This window comes from Thermobia domestica, chromosome 9, assembly GCF_964235325.1.
Source record: "Thermobia domestica chromosome 9, izTheDome1.hap1.1, whole genome shotgun sequence".
Classification (NCBI taxonomy): Eukaryota; Metazoa; Arthropoda; class Insecta; order Zygentoma; family Lepismatidae; genus Thermobia; species Thermobia domestica.
The window spans coordinates 156,244,934-156,267,410 of NC_137462.1; the positions used below are offsets into that span (position 1 = coordinate 156,244,934).

Here is a 22,477-nt window from a genome sequence, read left to right on the forward strand (position 1 = left end):
GTATCACTTTTCACTTGAAAGAGGCACAATAATGAACTCGCTTGTCACTCATCATGCAGCCCGCAAACTACCGGTATCACTCTGGAAATCTCTCAACAGTTCTTCTCTATGAGATGGCACAAGAACAAATGGTAGCCATATCACGAACGAACAGGTCTTTTCGAACGGGTCACAATGCCGGAAGGCATCAACTTTAAAACTGCACCTGCAAATCTTCGGGAAAGCAGGTTGTCATTCCCAAACAATGACTCACTCACCCACGCCAACCCCCTCCCTTCCAAACCTGTTTGTGCCTCCAACTTCCTGATTTGCAGTATTTTAAAACTCCTTATTTTGTTATCAACTGTCATACTTCAAGATGTGTGACTCATTTGTTTGTGCTCTTTAAACGGAGAACGTTGGACTGCTGATGGAGTTTTGTATACGACTTATTCACAAAATCATTTACACATTCAGCAGGTTAATATCTTTAATTTGTAACTGAAATAAGGATACTGTCATACAAAATTAGGATATGAGATGCATTTAACACAAAGTTCTGCCAACTGAAGGATACAATATTAACTAAAAGTATCTTGAATCTTAATGAATTACGACCTTTCTGGTAAGCGTTTTACTTACAGTAACAGACCGAATTAATCCTCCAGGTGGTACAAAAGAATTTAATAGAATCATTATATCTACTGCCTTGATTCTATCCCAATCCATATGACATACAGCTAATCTGGCGGTAGCTTCTTCAGTACAAGGGGCATCTTTGTCTAGTTCTCCCCAGTCATGGGCGATTTCTTCCTCTTCTGTAAAGGAAAATCATAATTTATGAATTTACAAATAGGTATATTATATCGTAATAAAATAATATTTTATATACAAACAATTTTAGAGGTATTTTCACAAATATTGGCAATATACATCTCTTAATCATAAATTTCAATCCAGAGTTACTATCATGTATGTTGCGTTAAATCTAAGAACGTTATTGTGAAATCAGCAAAATGATCTGAATTTGACTGAACGCAAAACGTTTAACACCTGAACACACAACATAACTATTTAAAAATTAAAATAGAAACAAGTTCGCTAGCACTTGCAAATATATTAAGAACAAATGTAATACGAGTGCAATAAAATCTTTGTCAAATTATTGAAAACTATAAATCCAATTCAATATTCACTGTCGTATCTCTCATATTCCTATTTTTAGGCTAACTGAGATAGTTCTTTCGCAGGTAACTGAATAACCAGATTTATGATCATGTACATTCAACTACTGAACATCGAAAAATTTCTTCAAAATTGTTTTTTAAAGTCTTTAGAAAATAATCAACTCTTTCATGATTTGCTGCATATTCAATAGGAACTAAATATGCCTTCTCTTAAATATGGTCTTGCTTATGTCTAAACTCCAAGATAAAGAATTACATAAAAATATACACAAGTAATGTTCTTTCAAAATGGCCTTTAATAAAACATTACCCCTTAATATTTGACATTTTTATGCGTAATTCGTAACTCGAACATGGAGACTGTAATTATTTAGCTAGATTCTTTGTAAAATTCGCATTGGTCTACAAGACTTTAAAGTTTTATATATATATATATATATATATATATATATATATTTACGTACCAATTGTAAGCGGTGATAATGCTCAATATGGCAAATAAAAATAAAAGAACTTGATACTCACTGCAAAAGTCCCAACATTAAGTAGTACTTTTGAGGAACACGGTCTTCATATTCGGCTTACTTATGTCTGAAAAAGATTATAAAGTTAAAGGACATGTAGGAAGGTGAAAAAAAAAAAATGAAGTAGATGTAAACTTCACACGTCAGAAATTAAACGAACTAGACTAGTTAAATGGTACGCAAAGAGTGAAAAAGTGCAGCATGATTGAACCGGGACTCGAACAAGGGATCTTCAGCGTATTGTAAGAATACGTTAACCATTACACTACGCAGTCCGTTCCCTGAACAATCATACACTCAATCATTCTTGAAGTCAGTGTTCTTTCACTCAGACCATATGGTTTGTACCACAACTTCCTGTTGTGCTTGGATAATCCACATTCAGAACATCTCTGACGGTTGTACTAACATTATATTGACGAATAAAAGAAACAACTGGTTTTTAACACACCAACTTCTCTATAGGTGCGAATTCAATGATACCAAAGAGAAATCAGTTATTTCCTCCACTGAGTTGTGATCTGAGTGAAAGAACACTTAACTTGTATAGTGAAGAACTGTATGGCTGTTCAGGGAGCTAGCGTAGTGGTTAACGCATCGGCACAGTACGCCGAAGATCTCGGGTTCGAGTTCCAGTCCAATCACACACTTTTTCACTCTTTATGTATCACCGAATTCGCACCTATAGAGAAATTGATGTGTTAAAAACTGGTTGTTTATTCCATTCGTTAACATATAGACTACTTTAATTTAGTTAGCTTTTGATGTGAAGTGTACATCCACTTCGAATATTTTTTTATCCTTTTCACCTTCCCACATGTTTTTACCTTTATAACCTTTTCCAGTCGTAAATAACCGAAGATGAGGACTGTGTTCCTCGAAAGTACTACATAATATATGAGAATTTTGCGATGAGTATGAAGTTTCCTATTTGATTTTTATTTGCTATATTCACCCATATTTATAGTTCACTTTTGTGTGACTCATTCCTTAACAACAGAAAGTAACGCATCATAAGGTAAAATAAATCCATTTCTGTGTTTTTAAAATAAGTAACGTATTAAAAATTTTACCAGGAATAGATCACTTAGACCATTGGTATGATTGAAGAAATTACAAGCAAGCAAATTAAAGGAACTTCCATGAAACAGAGTTGACAACTGCAGAATGAGAAGTCAGGAAACTTTTGCTTCCTTGGTGTTAGATTTCCTATTTCTTATCGGGTTGCATTGCGAAATATTTGTTGAGTTATAAGGCAATGGAGATAAAAAATCATGTTCTATGAAGCATAAGAAACTGAACTGGAAACCAGTTTCTGAATTCTTCAAAGAACTAACGATCACTCCACCAGTGAAAAATGCTCAAGCTTTTACAGATTTCTAATTGGACTTTAAACTAATATGAGGATCCTGAATCCAATGGACTATTTTCAACCATATCCGTCCATGCAGTCACGGAAAAAAAAAAGTATATTTATTTACATTTCAAATTTGATATCCCTTTTCTACGCACTCCACGGACACGTATGTTTAAAAATAGTTCCATTGTATTCATTTTCTTTAACTACAAAATTTCAATTAAAAATGTATCCAAGCATGAGCACTTTTACTATTAGCATAAGTGGTACTTCAAATATCCCAGAAGTGGTAACGGTTTAGGAATTCTCAATGCTATAGGCAAGCAAAGAGAGGTTGAGATCCCGTAGAGCTTCAGGTAAGCTAAGAGATAACGATAACCACTCGAAACTGATGCCAATGAAGGTCTTACATTGTGTTTTATATACTCTTCTGGACAGCGGTGGTACTAGTGTTCCTCTTTTGTCACATGATCTGAAGACAATGAGGACGTCTGTCGTCTGCTTGCTTGTAGTAGTTGTAGTAAGAAAGAACTTGGTTTTGTTTACAAATACAGATTACAATATTTACAATATTCTAAAATCAAGAAATAGAATAAATAATACATTTAAAAATATCGACTGGTTAAATCTTTAAAACCCAGGCACAAACCAGTTAATATTCCTGTTCTTCCTAAGAGAAGCAAGTTCTGGAAATAGTATTTGTGGAAAATTTAAATCCCCGTTTCCCAATCACACACACCGAATGCATTTCAATCACACCGAAATAATGAAATCTTAAGATAATGCAAATGCTATGTTCAAGATTGATTTTAAATAGTTAAAATATTTCCTCGCCTTGGTCACTTTATGACTACAACATAGGAAATTAATATATTGTAGCAATTATCCTCTTTCTCCATCAGAGACAGAATTTTCAAACGCGATGTAGCATGTCACACATTTTTAATAATGAATTTATATGCCGAGTTTCATCTTCTTATGATGAAGAGTTCTTGATATACTCTATTGTTTGACGTGGTGTTTTATTTTTTTCCTTACATATTTCGATCTCTTACCTTTATCTTTCTGCAAATGTCATAAGAGGAATGAACTTTTGGGTTAAATCTTGTTCTTTCTCTTCTACGTGCTAGTTTTGTATATATAATAAATTATCAAAGCATCATGAATCAAGACACACTATTAAGTAATTAAACATTCTACATAAAAATCACACCAGTCTTAGAAAGACTGCTTTTATTGCAACGAAGGAACCAACTTAAATCTGCATAAAGGTAGTGTAAACAAACAGTGGGGTTATATAATAAATTTACAATTAATTTTGAGAAAAAAGTCATCATCGAAGTTTCTCAAGTCATGTTAGACATTAGCATAAGACACTATCAAACTTTGCTTATTAAGAAATTGTAGGAGTTGGCAACATTGGAATAAAAAAACATTACACAAGAAACACACTGTTCATGTCAGTTTGTAATAATGCATAGGTGTTGTTTTCTTGGTGATTTACTCAATAAATATTACTCCATACGAATTTACGACCAAAATAATATTCATGCTTATCGTAATAGAAGATCAAAAACTAGCACGCAGAATGAGAGGAAGCTCAAAACTTAACCAAAAATTCGTTTCTGTGATGATACTCACAGAAAGGTAAGTAAACAACGGAAGAAAATAAACTACCACCCAACAAAAAAGGTAAATATTTAATTATTTATATTATTTAATTATTTATAATAATTATTATAATATAAATTATAATATATATAATTATAATAATTATTATAATTATATAAATATTATAATAATTATTTAATTATTTTTATTTAATTATTTATAATAGTAAAGTAAGATAAAATCTGTAATATTTTACTGTCTTCTTAATCTATTAGGAAGTTTTTATTAATAAGTTGACAAATTCTTAATTCTACAGTCCAGAAAGAGGTATCGATGGCCAGATTGCGCACGTTAGATTGGGTGATACGTAGTTAGCAGCAAGACTCCTAGTGCCATCATTTCGGCCTTTCTATATCACATATAATATATTTAATATGTAGAAAATTACATTTCAGTTACCTGTCTCTGATGATGATTCCTCATCGGAAGAACTATCAGAAAACAGAACTCCTTCACCACGGGCGTAGTCTACAGACATATCATGTAATTTGTTTCTAACGGTTTCCGTTAACTGTACTCCTTCTTCATCACTATGAAGCTCCCAATCTTCATCACGTTCATTTTGTTTATTTTCCAAGTGACCGTTAACCTCTGATCGCTTCAATTTCGCATTTCTCTCATTTTTCACCTTTTCTTTATTCACTGATTTTTCTTGCTCCTCTTCAGATGAAACGGACGGTTGTTCTTTTTTGACTTGAAACTCACTAACAGTTTTAACTTTAGTTTTTTTCAATTTAGATTTACTAGACGCACCTGTATCGCTCTCTTCTTTCACTTTTATTTTATGTGCATGCGATGCATGTTTCTTAGTCTTTGTAACTTCGAACTTAGTACCAACCCACTTGTTACAACTTGATTCTTGATTATCACTTTCGTCCGATGTCTCATCACTATCTGTCGAAGGCACTTTGTCACTAACACACTGATCAGATTTGGTATTTTTACTTTTTACACTACTAAAGATATGTACACTATCTTGTCTCTTATTAGCTTTCTCTACACTTGATTTATTTCCTACTTTCTTCTTATCAGTGAAATTACTACTTGTATCAGATTGATCGTTCTCATCTTCGTCGTCATCAGATGATGAGTTATCCGATGATGATAACTCATAATATCTTTTTAAATCTTCAGTTGATGTGTAGTTCGCAGGACGTCCTCTTTTATCAACTGTGTATTTTAACTTGAAGTTCTTGTCCTATGGGAAAATACATAAATATAAGTGATACTACAAACAAAAGCACAAATTGAAAGTAATTCATAGGATGCTTCAAAATTCGTTGTTTGTGTCACTGAAATCTAACATTCGTAAGACAATAATAATTGAATGGGTCACAAAGCAGTATATATAAAGTTTAGTTGATTAGGGAAATTAATCCAATCAATGCAATTTACGCAATTTACATAAATCTTGGCTTAATATTACAGAAAATTTTAACAAGTACAACTACAAATTAATTCGAAAAACAAAAATATAATTAAATAATAAGTATTAATACTATTAACTACTTTGAAATGAAATCTTTCAGTTTAACGACTCACGATTATGCCTGTTAGGTTAAGGGAAACGGATGATTTAGGCAGTGAATGATGATGTAAGAATTGGTGGAATGAGAAAGTGAGAGGAAACGGGAGTAACCCCGAGAAAACTCACGGACACGATGTTGTTCACCACAAGCTTATTTGGCCAGGGATCGAAGTGTCACACAAAAGCTCTAACACTGAGCCACCATGTCCTCTTAGCTTCTTCGATTGTTACTAATTTTGGAGTAAAGTGATACTTGAGAAGTAAAGAAAAGAATTCATATTTTGCTGAAATTTTCCCATACTGATTTCAACCTTTTATTATCTTATCTTACACCGACTCAGAGATGGGTCGTATTACGGTGCAGAAAGCTTGGGTATATTGAAAAGTTTGGATAAATTGAAAAACGAGGAGTGTATAGTGGTTATTGTATATATTCGTTTCTTAAATGCTCTATATATTTTCATATCAATTATATATTACACATGTGTGTGGGTGTGTATGAAAGATGAACTCATAATGAGGCATTAGGAAGAGAGACATTCACTGAAATAAATTACGCCATTTACCAATCTTCGTTGCTGTTGTAGCTTGAGATTTCGACAATGATCCCACTGCTGCCTTCTTCGAAGCACTTATTCTTACGAAATCAGACGCAGGAACCAATTTCCTTATTAAAGTACATACAAATACCTTTAGACGATGATTTAAAGAGTGCAATGGATCATATTTTAAACTTAGGTTAAAAAAAATGAATATATGATATGAAAACGATTTTAACATCTTCACGGTTAACGGTGACTTTGACGATGGCTGTTCATATCCCATACAAGGAACAGTGGCTGCTTCAACTACCAGGATACTTCACTCATAAATTTACGTTTTGCGTGATCCTCTTACTGGCTTTATTTCGCTCAATTACTGTATTGAGCACATGACTAGGAAGTATTCAGTCAATAATATCAATAGTATTGAACGTTTATTTAATTCAATGCTTTTTCAAGAAACCGATAATTCCAAAGTCACTGTTTTAACTATTGGTGATCTGTTACGCAAGTTGAAAATGATAGGTATATACTCACACAGTATACACAAATTATTATCAGAAGAGAAACCACAGACTACATAAAAAATTTTAGTGGTTGTTAATGATAATAACACGTACGAAAATTGGTACGCTGTAACTCAGAAGTCTACGAAAATGGTAAATAGCAGAGTGACATTTCACACCAAACACAAATAAGTTTTTCCGTTATTACAAATGCTTTCATATGGATTAAAGAAAATTGTTCGAAAGAATGAATTAAAACCTTCCACCTCTAATAATCTGTATATTAAAATGCTATGTTTTGTATGTTTGTGGTCAAGGAAAGTTTATATGTTTGTGGCTAATTCTTTTGACAACGATATCTCAAAAACCCCAAGCTCTAGAAAGATGCCGTTTTCAATGATCGATTGCAAATTTTGTGTAGCTATTTGTTTATCGCATTTTAAGGAGTACACAGGAAGTGTTGAAGTTTTAAAAAAATAAAGCATCATATGCTGTGAGTTATACGTTCCAACACCACACATTTGTATACAGGGTTAGTATATCTCTCCGACGTTTGTTTCATAATGAAAAACGAAAGATAACCATCTCTCCAGTCTACAATGTATCTCGGAGTGTTTTGCCCAATGAACACCATATATCACTAACACTATAATTAATTGTCTATGTAATGTGTTTGCTTATTACATACCGCATGCAAGAAGAAAGAAAACACTGATCATACATGAATTAGAAACTCCAACAGGAATTAGCCTTAATCTTGCAAACGGTGCGAGATATTGAAAAAATAACCAAAAACCTCCCCTTTATGGTACCTCTTGCCGATTTTTTAAATCAAGATGTCTTTCACTTGTGTCTGTAAAGGAACATGTACAGATGTTGTGAGGAATGACAAGGAGATTCATGCTCACATGTGAATGATGCGTTGTGTAGAGAGCGTAGGTTCAGCTAATAATAACAATTAAGAAAGAAAAAAAAGACTGGGTACAATGTTTTGTTAATCAAGGCACTCATTCTGGAATTTATTAAGTGAAATAAATCTGAAAGCTCATACATCGGCATAATACCAAAACTAGAATTGCGGAGCACGAACGATTCTGAGGGACCCATTTAAACATTTATTTCAGCACAAACATTTATTTAAACCTTTATGACATTTATACTTTACATAAATCATCATCGTATATTAAAAGGAACATTCTACATTTTTTTTTTAATCTACATTAAAAAGCCTCACTTCAATACAGGTAGAGGGAACTTAATGGGATACTATTATTAACAAAAGTGCATAAAGTTCTATAGTCTACGTTATATTATCTGTTTCCAAGACCTGATACCATTAATAAAATAAATGGAAAACATAATTTAATAACTACAATTATTTGCGGCAGGAACCACCTTTTCTTATTAATTTACTATTTGTAGTACCCAAAATTTCCTAACATATTCCTTCTTAACGTATCATTAGTATCATCAATAACGAATTCCAGCATCTTGCCGAGCTTCTCCAACGGTTTCCTTCATTTTATCATTTTTATTCTGTATTCTTTTCCATCTTATCCTCTTTTTCCACATTCTCCTGCAATAAATTCCTCATGGCCGTTTCTCTGTGTACAAACGCCAGAGATGAACAATTTTCTTCATTTTTTTCTGTATGTCTATACCAGTGTTACCTACATATGTTTCAATTTTCCTCACACACTCTCTTGGTTGATAGTATTCCTGATGATTTCATTTCTTATTCAACCTTTTGCTTGTCTTTAAGTCTGCAAGAATGCTTCTTACGAGCGATCTAATTTCCACTGCTTGGATTCCATTCTACCTTATGTCTGTCATTATCATGTATTCAAAGTAGTCCAGGTGCGTTTGGTCTTATTAAACGAGCATGAGATCAGACACTATCTCTAACAGACAAGCACACACTAAAGTATGACCTCAAAGAGCTTATAAAATAAATGAAACATTTCGAGCTCATCCGTGAAGTTCTTTTTTGACCTTATACACTGAAAAAGCAAATTACACTAACGCACGTCTGTACAAAGAACATTATACACACACATTTACATTAGAAGATAATCCAACTCAAATAAATAAAACCTTATTATAATCTGACCAAATTGATTGACTATACTCTTTGTAATGTGTACTAAAGTAATAAATGTAATACTGTATCTAATTATTACGCTTTAGTCTACTAGTGATTCTTCTCCCATTCGACCATCTACCGCAACTTCTAAGTCCAGATATGTGAAAGATTTTTGGTGTTGTCAATAGCTTACTTCGTAGTTTTATTTGAGTGTCTTGTTAGTGTTTGTATGTTGAAATGATCAGAGCTCAATTTTCCTTAAGCTTATAAGGTGGTTATATTTTGCCCTGAACACCTAGTTGTTTTCGCAGTGCTTTTTTATTGTTCTCCATATCATTATGTGATCTTCAATAAAAAAAAAAAAAACGTTTTCATCTATCTGCTCTTTTAGTTTTCTAACTGTATCCATAAAAATGTTGAGTAAAATATAGACACACTACCATGTTTCAGACCACACATCGATTCGAAGTTCGTTTCCTCCATAGTTCGTCCGCACTCTAATTTGATTCACCATATTCTTTTCTCTTCTATTCAAATTTGCCAAAACTTTCTTTATGTGTTCCGCAAATATGTTGTCATATGATTTAACTAGAGATATAAGTACCACAATTAATTGTTTACCACAATTTCAGCTCCTTTCAATATTCGCAGTCAAAACAAAAGATACATTGTTAATCTGCCTTTTCTAAAACTGTGTTGCTCCTCGCCCTTGTTCTTTTCGATTTTGGATTTGTTATTGTAAAAAGTCTTCCAATGGCTTTGGTCAGTGGCGGCTCGTGGAATAAAAGGTAGGGTGGGCCAAGCCTCACGACAAATACTTTATGGTTACTACTACTATTACTACTGCTGCTACTACTACTAGTGTATTATTAAGCGAATTGCTTAAAAACTCGAAATTTCAGTCAGAAAAACTTATCATACTAACATGTTAAGTATAATCATACGGCAACAACACTATGTCCACCAGTGTTGACACCTCAGAAAATGAATCTGTTAAGTCATTGTCACGCAGAAATAGCAATAAATCACTTTTGTTATTAATTGCGCAAAGAATATCATAGCTCTATGTGGCTGGTAGTACGGATTTCAGCTTTTCTTTGTTCAGCATCGGACAGGAAGAGGATACAACTGTTAAGTCATTTTCCGGAAAGGAATGTTTAAATGTGGAAAAGTTCTGAGGGTTCACCTATTAGAAACGCGCGTAATACTTTCTAACACGCGTACTTTATTCATTTTCGCACAACCACACGAAAACACAGGGGGAAATAAAGCACAAAAGACACTAAAAAGATGAACGTCTAAACTGAGGGGTGGACACGCGCTTAATTTTGGATCCCTTCAGCAGAAGTAACACAAGAGAGCAAGGTCAAGAGACAGAACAACTGAAAGTGCGGAATCAACAACCTCTACAGACAAAACGAATTTTGGCAACAAGCAAGCTTCAAACCTTTTCGTTCGGAAGTTGTCGGGTGCAATCGTGTGATGAGGACCTACGATTCTTGGCCCATGGCACCTACATTCAAGCTGCGTTTTCCCGTTGTTCGCCACACGAGTCAATGCGAGATGATACTAAGTCCACACTGAAACAGCTCAGGCGCTTTCTGCCTTTATTTTGTACTGACCGCGTGAATAGCGTGACCATACGCGTACGTAGTACATGGAAAAACTGATTTAAATGAGTCAGAACTACTGTTTTTTGGTTCAGAGGGAAACTATAACAACAATACTAGCAGGATAACTTAAGATACATACATTTTTCTATGTTAATACAAAAGTGATGGGAGGGTCAGGCTCATCGGGCCCCTTATGACGGGTCGCCTCTGGTTTTGGTATTTGGACTCGCTGTTATTCCACGATAGTTGCTCTATTTGAATTGTTTCCTTTCTTAAAGAGTGACCCTTCTTCACCAACCCTTGGGTATATTTCTCTCACTTGAGATATATCTCATCATCCTACACAGAAAGATATACCCATCGCACTCTGCCACTTCTATACTTTCTATCAATATTTCATATGTTCCGGGAATTTTGACTACTTCTAGCTTTTTTAGTGCTTTCTCTACTTCTCTCAGATTATCTCTAGTGGATTTTGATGGTATTTGTTATCTTATGGTTTTTCCAACAAAGTATTCTGAATTATGGATTCTCAATTTTTTTTTCTTTTCCTTCTTTACATCTTCTAATTCCGTAATTGTCTTCATTTGCTGTGTTTGACCTTTGTTCCTTTGCTAATCGCACTTTCCTGTTTTTTTTGAAATATTTCTTTCTGCAATTGTCCTGAACTCTGATTGCCCTTGACCTTTCCTTCTTTTATTTTTTTTTTTATATTCCTTTTTCTTGGATTTACATTTGTTCGTAGATCTACTTCTAAGTCGTTCTCTCTAGCCCTTATTTATGTTCCCCACTACCGTAATACACACCTCGGAAAAAGGTGGAATACTGTAATATAAACTAGGCAATATATGTGGAAACACTGCAGAGCGCTACTATAGCGTAGTGTAGGTGGTGCATTACTAACAGATACAGTAGCAGTAGACATGATCTCCACATACAGGGGGCGCGGTGGCTCAGTGGTAGAGCGTTCACCTCCGGTGCTTGGGGTTCCTGGTTCGATCCCAGCTCGCGCCGTGTGGACTTTGTGGTGGACAAACACCGTGCTCGTGGGTTTTCTCGGGGTTCTCCCGTTTCCTCCCACTTTCGTCATTCCACCATTTCATTCATTTCTTGTCATCACCGTCCCCTTTAGCCTAACCGGCATAACCAGGGGACGTAAAACTAAAGATTTCATTTCATTTTCATGATCTCCAAATACAGTAGATATAATGGTATTGTTTGTTATGAATTGGCCATCGAATTATTAAGATTTGAATTGCATCGTGTGTGGTATGTGCTGAAAAGATCTCTTTTTATCGTCTACATAATACAACATTAATTAATGAGGTTTGTAACTCACGTAAGCACCCACCGGTAAACAATGGCAATCTTGATGGTAGACGTTCGACTGACGATTTGTCGTCTTTATCAGTACAAATCCTTTAACGAGTCAACATTGCTTGAAGAATTACATTATTGGTAAATTTCCTGCTCTGCAGAAACAATTTAAAACTAAGGTGTCCTTCCTGAACAATGTATGTGCTTCTTTACAATGGAAATGAAATTTAGACGGGTTAAGATAATTTATTCGAACTTTGTTCTAATTCGTTCTACTTTTATGTTCCCTTTTCTTCATGCTTGCAAGCTAGCGGAAAATGCAACCGATATACTATACTCCACTGCTCAGAGCTCACCACGATATTAAGTTCAGAATAACTAATTGATTGCACTCATTCTAGTACAAGTATTTCTTTTAATCTAAGAACTTCTAATCTAAGTGCCAAAAAACTGTGCTATGGATTATTTAAAAACAGCGTCTACAATCAAGATTGCAGTACAAACTTTGTTACTATTAAATACGCATCCTGTTACTACATTAAGCAATATTCATTAACTTACGATAGCCACTTATCTCGTCCGATAGAACAAACAAAGCTTTGTGAATGTCAACACTAACACACAGGAGTGTCATACTATAAAAATAACAAATTGTCTCTCACAACCGTTATGCTCAGATTATTTTTGTTTATTTCGTGATTTTACTACATGGACAACTTATTTTCTTCTCTCATACGGTACATTTCCAGATTAATGGATTACAATATAGTAAAAATTTACTCAATTGCTTTGTTTGCATAGTAGTCTGCTTCCAATTCTATTATATATTTTCAGTAACTCCAATAAATTAAAGTAATTCACTTACCTTAAACATTGCTTGAAACCGCTTATCAATTTTTACTTTTCTCTCATTCTTTGGAATTCTTTTAAATCTGGGGTCATTGAGGACATGAGCAAATCTGCTGTCATTCAAAACATCATCCATTTTGAAGATGATTCTGCGAAAAAGAAACGGAACTTAATAGTTGTAAGTGTGTACTATATTTAGTAATTATAACTATACCTAATTTAGTCAGTACTTGTGGCCAACATACTTCTGTAGAATATCTATGATACACAAAATTACTCGAATGCACTCTGAACCACCAATCCTTCAACAGAGTGCTAATAAAGTTCTGACGTAAATTTGTCTTCGTATCTGATTCTATATGCCTTGTCAACACAAATAGTACTTCACATTAAAATTTCAATAGATTTGCAATTTTCATAACTTTCAAACAAATGGAAAAACAAAATATATGACATAATGTGAACTTTTGAAGAGAAATATTATTAAGGAACTCAAAGGCAGTTCCATACACTTCATTTTTTACATAGTGCTTTCTAAAACCGCTTTTCAGTTTTTACAAGATCTGTTCTTTTTTTAATTGAAAAACTGTAATAAATAAATAAATATTTTAATTAAAAAATGAATGCCTCTTATACCGTTATATCGAACACACTAAAAAAACTCTCGAATACAGATACACATGGACGGAATGAAAGAATTCTGAAACGGAAATAAGAACATTATCACAAAGAACACTTTAAAAAATACATTCTAAACACTTTCGCTAATATATCATCGAATATGGAAAGGAAGGAGTACGAAGAAAAAAGAGAAAATTTTAAAGAACACAGAAGCAGCTGATGATTATATGACTAACATGATTTGTTTTTCTTTACAATTTTCAAAAATCAGGAAAACAAATGTTAACATTATAAGCTGGAATTCGTAGTGGTAGGGTAACTATATAGAAAGTACTGACACGAATTAGTAAATATCTTAGCGTTTAATTGTCACTGTATGACCTGATCGCATCTTAATTATTACGACGCACAACGAGTGATCAATATATAATGCGAAAAATGAAATGAAACGAAATCTTTGAGTTTTACGTCCCACGATTATGCCGGTTAGGCTAAAGGAGACGGTGATGGTGAGTACTGAATGCAATGGTGGAATGAAGGAAGTGGGAGAACCCCGAGAAAGCCACGCACACGGTGTTTGTCCACCACAAGGTACACTTGGCGGGGGCTGGGATCGAACCAGGTACCCCAAGCACCAGAGGTGAACGCTCTATCACTGAGCCACCGCAGCCCCCTTATATATATAATGCGAAAAACAATACTAATGTATAATGCGAAAAACAATACTAATGGAAGGAATACTACAATGCAGTATTAGAAATCCCTTTTTTAAAAATTATATGTTTATTTTGTTACGCATAATAAAGTCCAACAAACAAAAGACTTGATCACAAGTAAGTGTTTCGCTTCAAAGTAGGTTTGTTTATAGTATGCAATACATATGATGATGCTATTTATATTTACTTAGCCACAGTTGAGACAGAAAGGATCTCGATTTTTACCGAAAAGAATACGAAAGTGGTGTCTAAGCGGCGTGAATATCAGAAAGTGTTAGTTCTTGAAACATTTAAGAAAACTCGTGAGAATATAAGACAATTAAAACACTTATTCATCACTGCAGTTACTGCTACAGAATTGTTTGACAAAAGGTGTGGTGAAAAGAATAAAAGGTTGTGAATGAAATTAAAATGATAATAGTATTTTTAAAAAAAGCAATAAAATTGTCAAGTCGGAAAGAATCCTATCTCAAGTCTGTAAAAACACTTTAGCACAATATTAAGAAATGTTCAGCTGGATATTAGTACTATATGCCATATATAGGATCTATTACAGACGTTCGTACTGTAAGGTTAATTTCATCATTAACAGGGTGTTAAAAATATTTTTAAAAAATCATTTTATTTTAAAAAATCATTTTATTATTCCGATTTTAAAAAATCATTCTTTTTTTATTTAAATCAAATCTTTCCCCTCGTATAATACAAGTCGCGAACAGAAGAAAAAACATTATGAATTAGTATTAAATGTTAATTATACCATTTAAGTGAAAGTATTGGGATTTAAATTTGAATTAATCCCCAACTGTTAACCTATTTCAATCCCAATGTTTCTTAAGCAGTAAGGAAAAAGTACAGCAACGATTATCAACATGACATTTTTTTCACAAAAGTTACTGCTGTTTGGCAGGGAGATTTTTTTAATCGGAACTAGCTCACGGCACGAAACATAAAATACGCAAATTTCACATAAAGTTCTATTATATATATATATATATATATATATATATATAAAGTTTCGAAGACGGTATCAGATCCCTCTACATACGCCCCTATTATCTGGGAACAAAACAAACAAACAGACACACACACAAAATAATTTTCGTCTTAAATGTGGATGGTGATTTTCCCGTTGGAATACTTAACGATTTATAAACCCTATGTTACGAAAAGAAGAAAGCAGGATTTGCCCGTTACTCGTTCAAAACGGGATTTTCCCTAATCATCCGCTGCTTCAAACATTCGTTTACATACAGTGCTGTACGAATATTTGAGTCTCATTGTATTATGATTATTATTATCCATAATCGAAGTAACAGAACAAATACGGGATTTTACTTATATTCACTTTAAATTAATTTATTTCGGAATTTGATTTAAATCAACGAATTTTATTTTTTTTAAAATCAAGTGATTTAAATCAATCTACTCTGCTAAGTAACAAAAAACAATGTTGACAGACAAGAGGCGGTAAAGGTGATTCTCATTTTGAGATGTAGTACAATCTATTTAAATGTAAATAAACATAGGATGAGTGGCGTGGAGTTAGTTTTCCGTTCATAGAAAAACCCGATCGCGGAATCATTCAATTACATATGTTTGACTTATCGGAAGTTTTGTTTGTTTTACAAAGTAACCAATGGCGACGGAGAAGGAAAGCATCATTATTGTCCTTATCACCATCGACCTAAGGTATCCAATACAATGGTAGTAGAGAAATCGAATGCTGTTGCTATAGCAACGCAAATAAATACAAAAAGTAGTTAATTGAAAGTATTTTCTTTCTCGTCATTAGAACGAATATGACACAATCAAAATTTATCATTATTATATAAGTTCTACTATTATTACTTTTTATGATGAGTTACAAATGTCGTCCCTGTCGTAGGATCTTGGTTTGCTATGATAAAGGAAAACGTTTCTACAACACTCAAAACAAGTGCAAAGCTAATTGTGATACGAAAGTTTTTCATTTCTAAAGATATAAGGAATTACTCATGGAATATGTAAAGTAAGATTACCTGGGAACAATTTTAGGTGAAAGTAAAGTCAAAAGACAAGTGAAAATTATTTTTAAAAAATAAGAAAAAAGTAACTTCGGTGCGTATACGGTATGTTATCATCTTAATAGAATTAGATGGTAAAGAAAAACCTTCTCTCATTGATAATATGTGGAGACAACGGTAGCTCAGTGGTAGAACGCTTACCTCTGGTGCTTGAGGTCCCTGGTTAGATCTTCGTTTAAGTAAGTTTGTGGTGGACAACGCCACGTCCGTAGCTTTTCTCGGAGAAATTCAGTTTCCTCCCACATTCGCATGCCACCAATTCTTCCATCATCATTTACTTGTCTTAACCAGCGTCTCTCTTAGCGTAAAGGACATAATTGTGAAACATAAAACTTAAAAGATTTCGTTACATTTTGTGTTGATAATGTAACTCAAGAAAAAATGCACATGGTATGAATAACTGGATTATGAGCATAATGCAGCGTCTACAGTGTGTAATTTTTTTAAGCGCCGCTGAGTAATCTTTAGTTTAGCAAATGTATACTTGCGTGATTTTCCTGAATATTACAACGATGATTCCGATTATGACAAGGAAAGCGATGAACGTTTCAAAATTCCAGTTTCTAATGCGTTACGCACTATAGGCGTAGCCTATGAATCACAGGAATCTAGCAGAACCGAAAACGTTAACTGCCGTCCACTCCATGACGTTAACTGCCACTCCATGACGTTACAACATGGAGTGTTCTAAAAGTAATAGCGAAGTATGCAGATCAACGGGCCTGACAAGTGATAAGTCACTTATGGAAAACTGAGACTACGTCATTCATTTAACGGACAGTGATCAGCTTTTAGCGGGAAACATTGTAATAACTCTGTACTTAGAATGAAATTTTCCGAAATGGAGAAAGGACGATGAAAGTTATGAACCGTATTTGAGATACATTAACTTAAAAGTTAACATGTCAGAACGACATAAATGACTAATAAGGGAAGTATTCATTTTATTTGAAATTTTCAGAAACTATACACTATGATAAAGGATTTTTTATATCGATAACGTAATTTGTAATTCTGTTAACCGGTTGCTTAACATTACAATTGATTAGAACATTCATAAAGCTGGACGTTATAAAACCACACTGTTACAGTAGTGTATGGTATATAATGTAACGAAAACCAACAAATAAACATTAAAGTCATTCAACGTACACAAGACCAATAAGAGCTCGATTTCCATCTCAACATTCAAGATTTCCAATAGGCCACAGCGAAGTTTGAAGGTAAATTTAAGTACGGTTTCATTCCAGTTTTAGAAAGTAGCATATTGATACTGGGAAGGATGAAAAGTCCCCCCTATACAAATCTTAACAAAATAGTAATGATTGTAAAAAACTATTCATGTAGATTCTAATTCAGCTACAGATTAGGATTTCTTACTAATTTGTTGATTCTTCTTATCCTCAACACGAAGAAATACACAGTATAAACTGTACTACAAATCCATTTGAAACTACACAAATATGATATTTATTTATTTATTTGATACAGTACTTCTAACTAAAAGTTTCAGTTTCGTTTAACAACCTACATATTATTATATAGAGTCTTTCATTTTTCTGCCTGTATGTTCCAGGCTGGTGCTGATATTTTTGGGTCTAAAATTTTCTTCTTCTTATAGTTACTTTAGTTGTTCTAATTAAGACGATTGAGTGGCAAGTAAATGACATCATTGAATTTTAATAAAATTAAGAACATACAGAAAATAGGCTAAAATAATTAACCATACAGCATTACATCCTATTACTACCTTCTACTTTCTCTACGTATGTTTGTATTTGTGTGCTTAACACAGCGGTTTCTCGTAAAGTGACCTAATAAAATTTTAAAAGGCATATTCTTAATATTTTTGTTGAGGTGAATATACTTGTGATCTAATAATAATTTACTTGATAAATATACAAATTAGTGATTTTACAAGTGGAATATAAAAATGTTACGCAAATAACAAACGTATTTACGTTATGTTCTTTGAGTATGCAATAGAATTTAAAATAGTGTACAGAAAGCACCCAACAAAACGTTTCTTTAATAATGCTATAAAGACATTTGTGCTTAAATATTACATGGTTTATATAGCTTAATTGAAATAATTATACTATCGGTAATACAGCTATTTGCACGTAAATGACAAATTTTAATGGCGTATGAATTAAAATGGTAAGCTCTAGCATAGAATAATGAATACCCAGATTATTTATCTTTCTACAGCTACAGCTGCAAGCGTTAATTCGTAGGTAGATAGACCTAATTTTGCATTTTGACAGCTGACCAAAAGTGAAACACAGATCAAAAACTTCTTTCTCCACATTTATCAAAGAACTTGAACGAGGGGATTTGTTTCGTTATTGAGGAACCATTTACGCACTCGGAAGCATGTAGGTGAGACAGCGGGTGTATTTCAAGAGAGATGGAGGCCGCCGAAAGCGTAATTAAGTGCACGCAAATGTTGAAGTACAGTAGAGCGTCGATTATCCGAACGTCGGTCAACCGAACGACCGCTTAACCGAACTGTGTACTCGCTCGCACCTGTTACTCTCCCACCCTACCGGCCATCATTCCCCTCACTCCCAAACCAAGTTTCCCACAGTAGTCGCCGCACTGAGCCACCGCTGGCGGAACATTGCTTCTAATGGGGTCTTTATAAGGCGCTGCTGACCGGCCAAGCCGCCAGTCACTGTGTTTCAACAATCAGCACACTTCTGTCGGTTTGGCACTGGCTGTAGAAGTACAGTCCAGTATAGTGCAGTACAGTACAGTTCGATTATCCGAACAAACCAGTTTTCCTAACACCCATGTCCCCCAATTACTTCGGATAATCGACGCTCTACTGTATATACAATGTACAGAGCTCCATTTAAGCGGGCTTATAAGATAGTAATTTTACTTTTTTTTTTTAATTATTTTATTTCTACCATATTACTTTAATTAGGGTTATCTACCTTTGAGTATATGTGATCCTTATAAATTGGTATTTCATAGTGACATAATAGCTTTTGCCTGTAAATCTTGGTTCTTATGTTGGTCAACTCCACCAGTTCTTTCCTTTGTCATCCTTGTAAGTGTTAACTTTTGATGTAGATTAAGAATACGGGTAAAATCTATAGATTCCCCAAAGAAAGAATAACATCTAAGGAACTTCAATATTAGCGCATTTAACTGAAGCTATACAACAGAACTACGACAACTATACTGTCATCGTTGTGTATCTACCGTAGAGGAAGCAACTATACCCAATATGAACTCTCTCCCCAAAATAGCTTTAAGCCACATTATTGTAAATAGCGCTCCCCTCGTTACCTTTTGTGTCCTAACGCTCTTGCAAGTTGCTTACTTTCACTTGCAATAAAATTCCTAAGCTACTGACGCGCAACAGTGTCGTCAGCGCCCTAACCACCAGTGCTACTCTTTTTCCGTTGGGGTTAATACTCTTTCGCGTAAGCATGCCTAATAAAATAAAACAGTGCCAATAGTTTAGTGGTTTTTATGCTGTTAGGAGATTATTGTGCACATAAGACAAACATATTACGCTCCGCTTTTGTAAAGTATTGCCTTTACGCTCCGCTTTTGTTAATCTGCCCGTGAGAGATCCGAAATAACAAATATTTGCAGGTACGGCAAAAATGAAGCTGTTGACATACATAAAAGAAACTCTTAAGTCATTTGATGGTTCCCCATCTTGTCAATCTGTACGATATATTTATTTTCAATATAAGTGGAAAGTTATTCTACAAAAAAAAAATTAATAAATAAATAAAATAAATAAATAAATAAAATAAAAAAAATAAAGAAAGCATTTTTATTTTTTTTAGCACGCGAAATTCTCCCTTTTTTTTTTTTTTTTTTTTGTTATCAATGTTGCATATTCCACCACGATGAGGCGCTGTAAAGAAATGCAAATCAAAAGCTAATTTGACGAAGTGTAACTATTTAGTGTGTACTCCATTTTGTAGATTTCGAGTGTGCATCCTTGATGTGTGCACTATGCACTTTTGGACACGGCCTGAGTGTTCTGTTTCTGTCCGAATTGCCATAAAGGTAGAAAACAAGGCCTGCGGGGATTCTAACTCCATTCGCTTGCTCAGCTATATTCTGTGACGTAAGAAACACTGAAAATCAGCAAGGTTCTAGAACACAGTCCCCCTTCCCATTTAACTGTAATAAAGATGGAAAACAACTTGCCCTGCGGGGCTCTAATACACCTTCACTCGCTAACGCTCGCTCGGCAATACTATGTGAATTAAATATTAAACTTTGGCACAGAAAAGAACAAAATTAGTAACTGGGTTAAGTTCCAACGTTAGTAATCCGTTTTTAGCTAAATTTTGAAAATTTACCGGGAAGAAATTGTTCACTTGCTTGCTTGTTTGATAATATGTAGGGAAAGCATAAGTTGTGTTTAATTCTTATATAAGCGATTATAAACATGGAACTAAATGGCAAGGGGAGGGAATTACTTCACGCAAGGTTACTGCTTGGCTGGATTGTGGGAAAGTAACGAGCATTTGAATACTCACGCAGATACGAGAAATTAAACTTTATTAACAAAATGGATCCATACATCTCTAACTCTAAGCTAAACCTACCCTACTTATCCCGACCTTGCTCTACTCTACCCTACACCTCCTGTGTTATACCCTTTTAAAACGATCGTAACAATTGATGATTATTAAATTTTCGTACTTGTTATTACAACTTTAGTCGAAAACCAGCAGGATGACCAACTTCGGAAGAAATGCCTTAATAACCTATATCGAGTGACCTATGTTCTAGAAGATCTTATACGTACAAGATTGGGGGAGAAACTAAAACATACCCCTAGTTTTTACAGCGGAAAGACATCAACAATCAATACTATTATAAGCTTAAGACCTAGTTTACCGGATGTTCATTCATAACCTACAATTTTGTTAACTTCTCGAAATAATTGACAGCATATTATATCTTCACTATCTGACTTTCTTTATCTATCTTCACAAACTTTTGGTTCATACAAACTACAGTTAATCAATTAAGCTTTCAAGTAAGTATAAAGTACTTGGAGATAAAATCCTTGTACTTCATAATTTTACAACAGAATAAGGAACAACACACTTACATTTCTTAGAAACAACAATTTATATAAAATATAACTCAGTGATATAAAAAAAAAATAACATTACAATAGATATGTAAACTTAAACAGGTGAACATTAAATAAGTTGACACATATTATACACTACATTACACATGGACAACACTGTACACATCACAGACAAAAAATTCATGTGCGTGAAAGTGATTTCTTCTTCATCTTCTTTCAAATTTTTGTGCCCTCTTCTTCATCTTCTTTCATACCAATATCTAGAAGTTCTAGATTCAATATCTAGAAAATTCAGATTCCTACGTAAACCCAGGCCTAGGCCAGAGGGGTACAAAAATTTCGATTTTTTTTTTCGAAAAATCTCCCAATTTTCCCGTTTTTCGTGTATAATACGGACAAGCGAGTAGTACCGGTGGAAAGTATGTCCTATCCTGAAAAAAAGTAAAAACGAAGTATGAAGCATGATCCTACGATAAATAGTAAAGCCTGTCTCATACGGGACTGAAATAAGGCTGCGATTCACGATGTAATGGGGCGTTTACACTTAGTCGATTTGCGTTTGATTCAGTTGAATTGACGTCACATTCAACTTAATCGACCGTGTAAACGGAACTTCAACTTATACGCTTGTTGATCGAAGGCGACTAATCGACTGGCAACTGAATTAAAAGACGTTCTATTTTCTGTGGTTGAAATAATTGAACACATCCATCAATCTGATTCGGCCTAGTTGCTTCGATTTAGTGGCAAATGCAGCGAGTCGACTTAGTCGTGCGACTAAATCGACTAAGTGTAAACGCCCCATAAAACTCACGACCTTACTTAACGATCGTGT

The 22,477-nt window shown here is 34.1% G+C and overlaps 1 protein-coding gene across 3 annotated transcripts in view; it reads right to left on the reverse strand.

Moving 5' to 3' along the window:
- Positions 1 to 21,879, reverse strand: part of LOC145695121 (ESF1 homolog) — a 50,704-nt gene extending 28,825 nt beyond the window's left edge. Inside the window, exons 1-4 of one of the 3 annotated variants that reach the window (XM_081772043.1) lie at positions 21,782 to 21,879; positions 13,173 to 13,305; positions 5,118 to 5,916; positions 622 to 797 (exon numbers count right to left, since the gene is read on the reverse strand). In XM_081772043.1, coding sequence (XP_081628169.1) covers positions 622 to 797; positions 5,118 to 5,916; positions 13,173 to 13,292 — 1,095 coding nt within the window. In that variant the 5' untranslated portion in view covers positions 13,293 to 13,305; positions 21,782 to 21,879. Of the gene's footprint in view, positions 1 to 621; positions 798 to 5,117; positions 5,917 to 13,172; positions 13,306 to 21,657 lie in introns of all 3 variants that reach the window. The other 2 variants (XM_081772042.1, XM_081772044.1) reach the window with 2 other exon arrangements.
- Between the last annotated feature and the right edge of the window lie 598 nt (positions 21,880 to 22,477).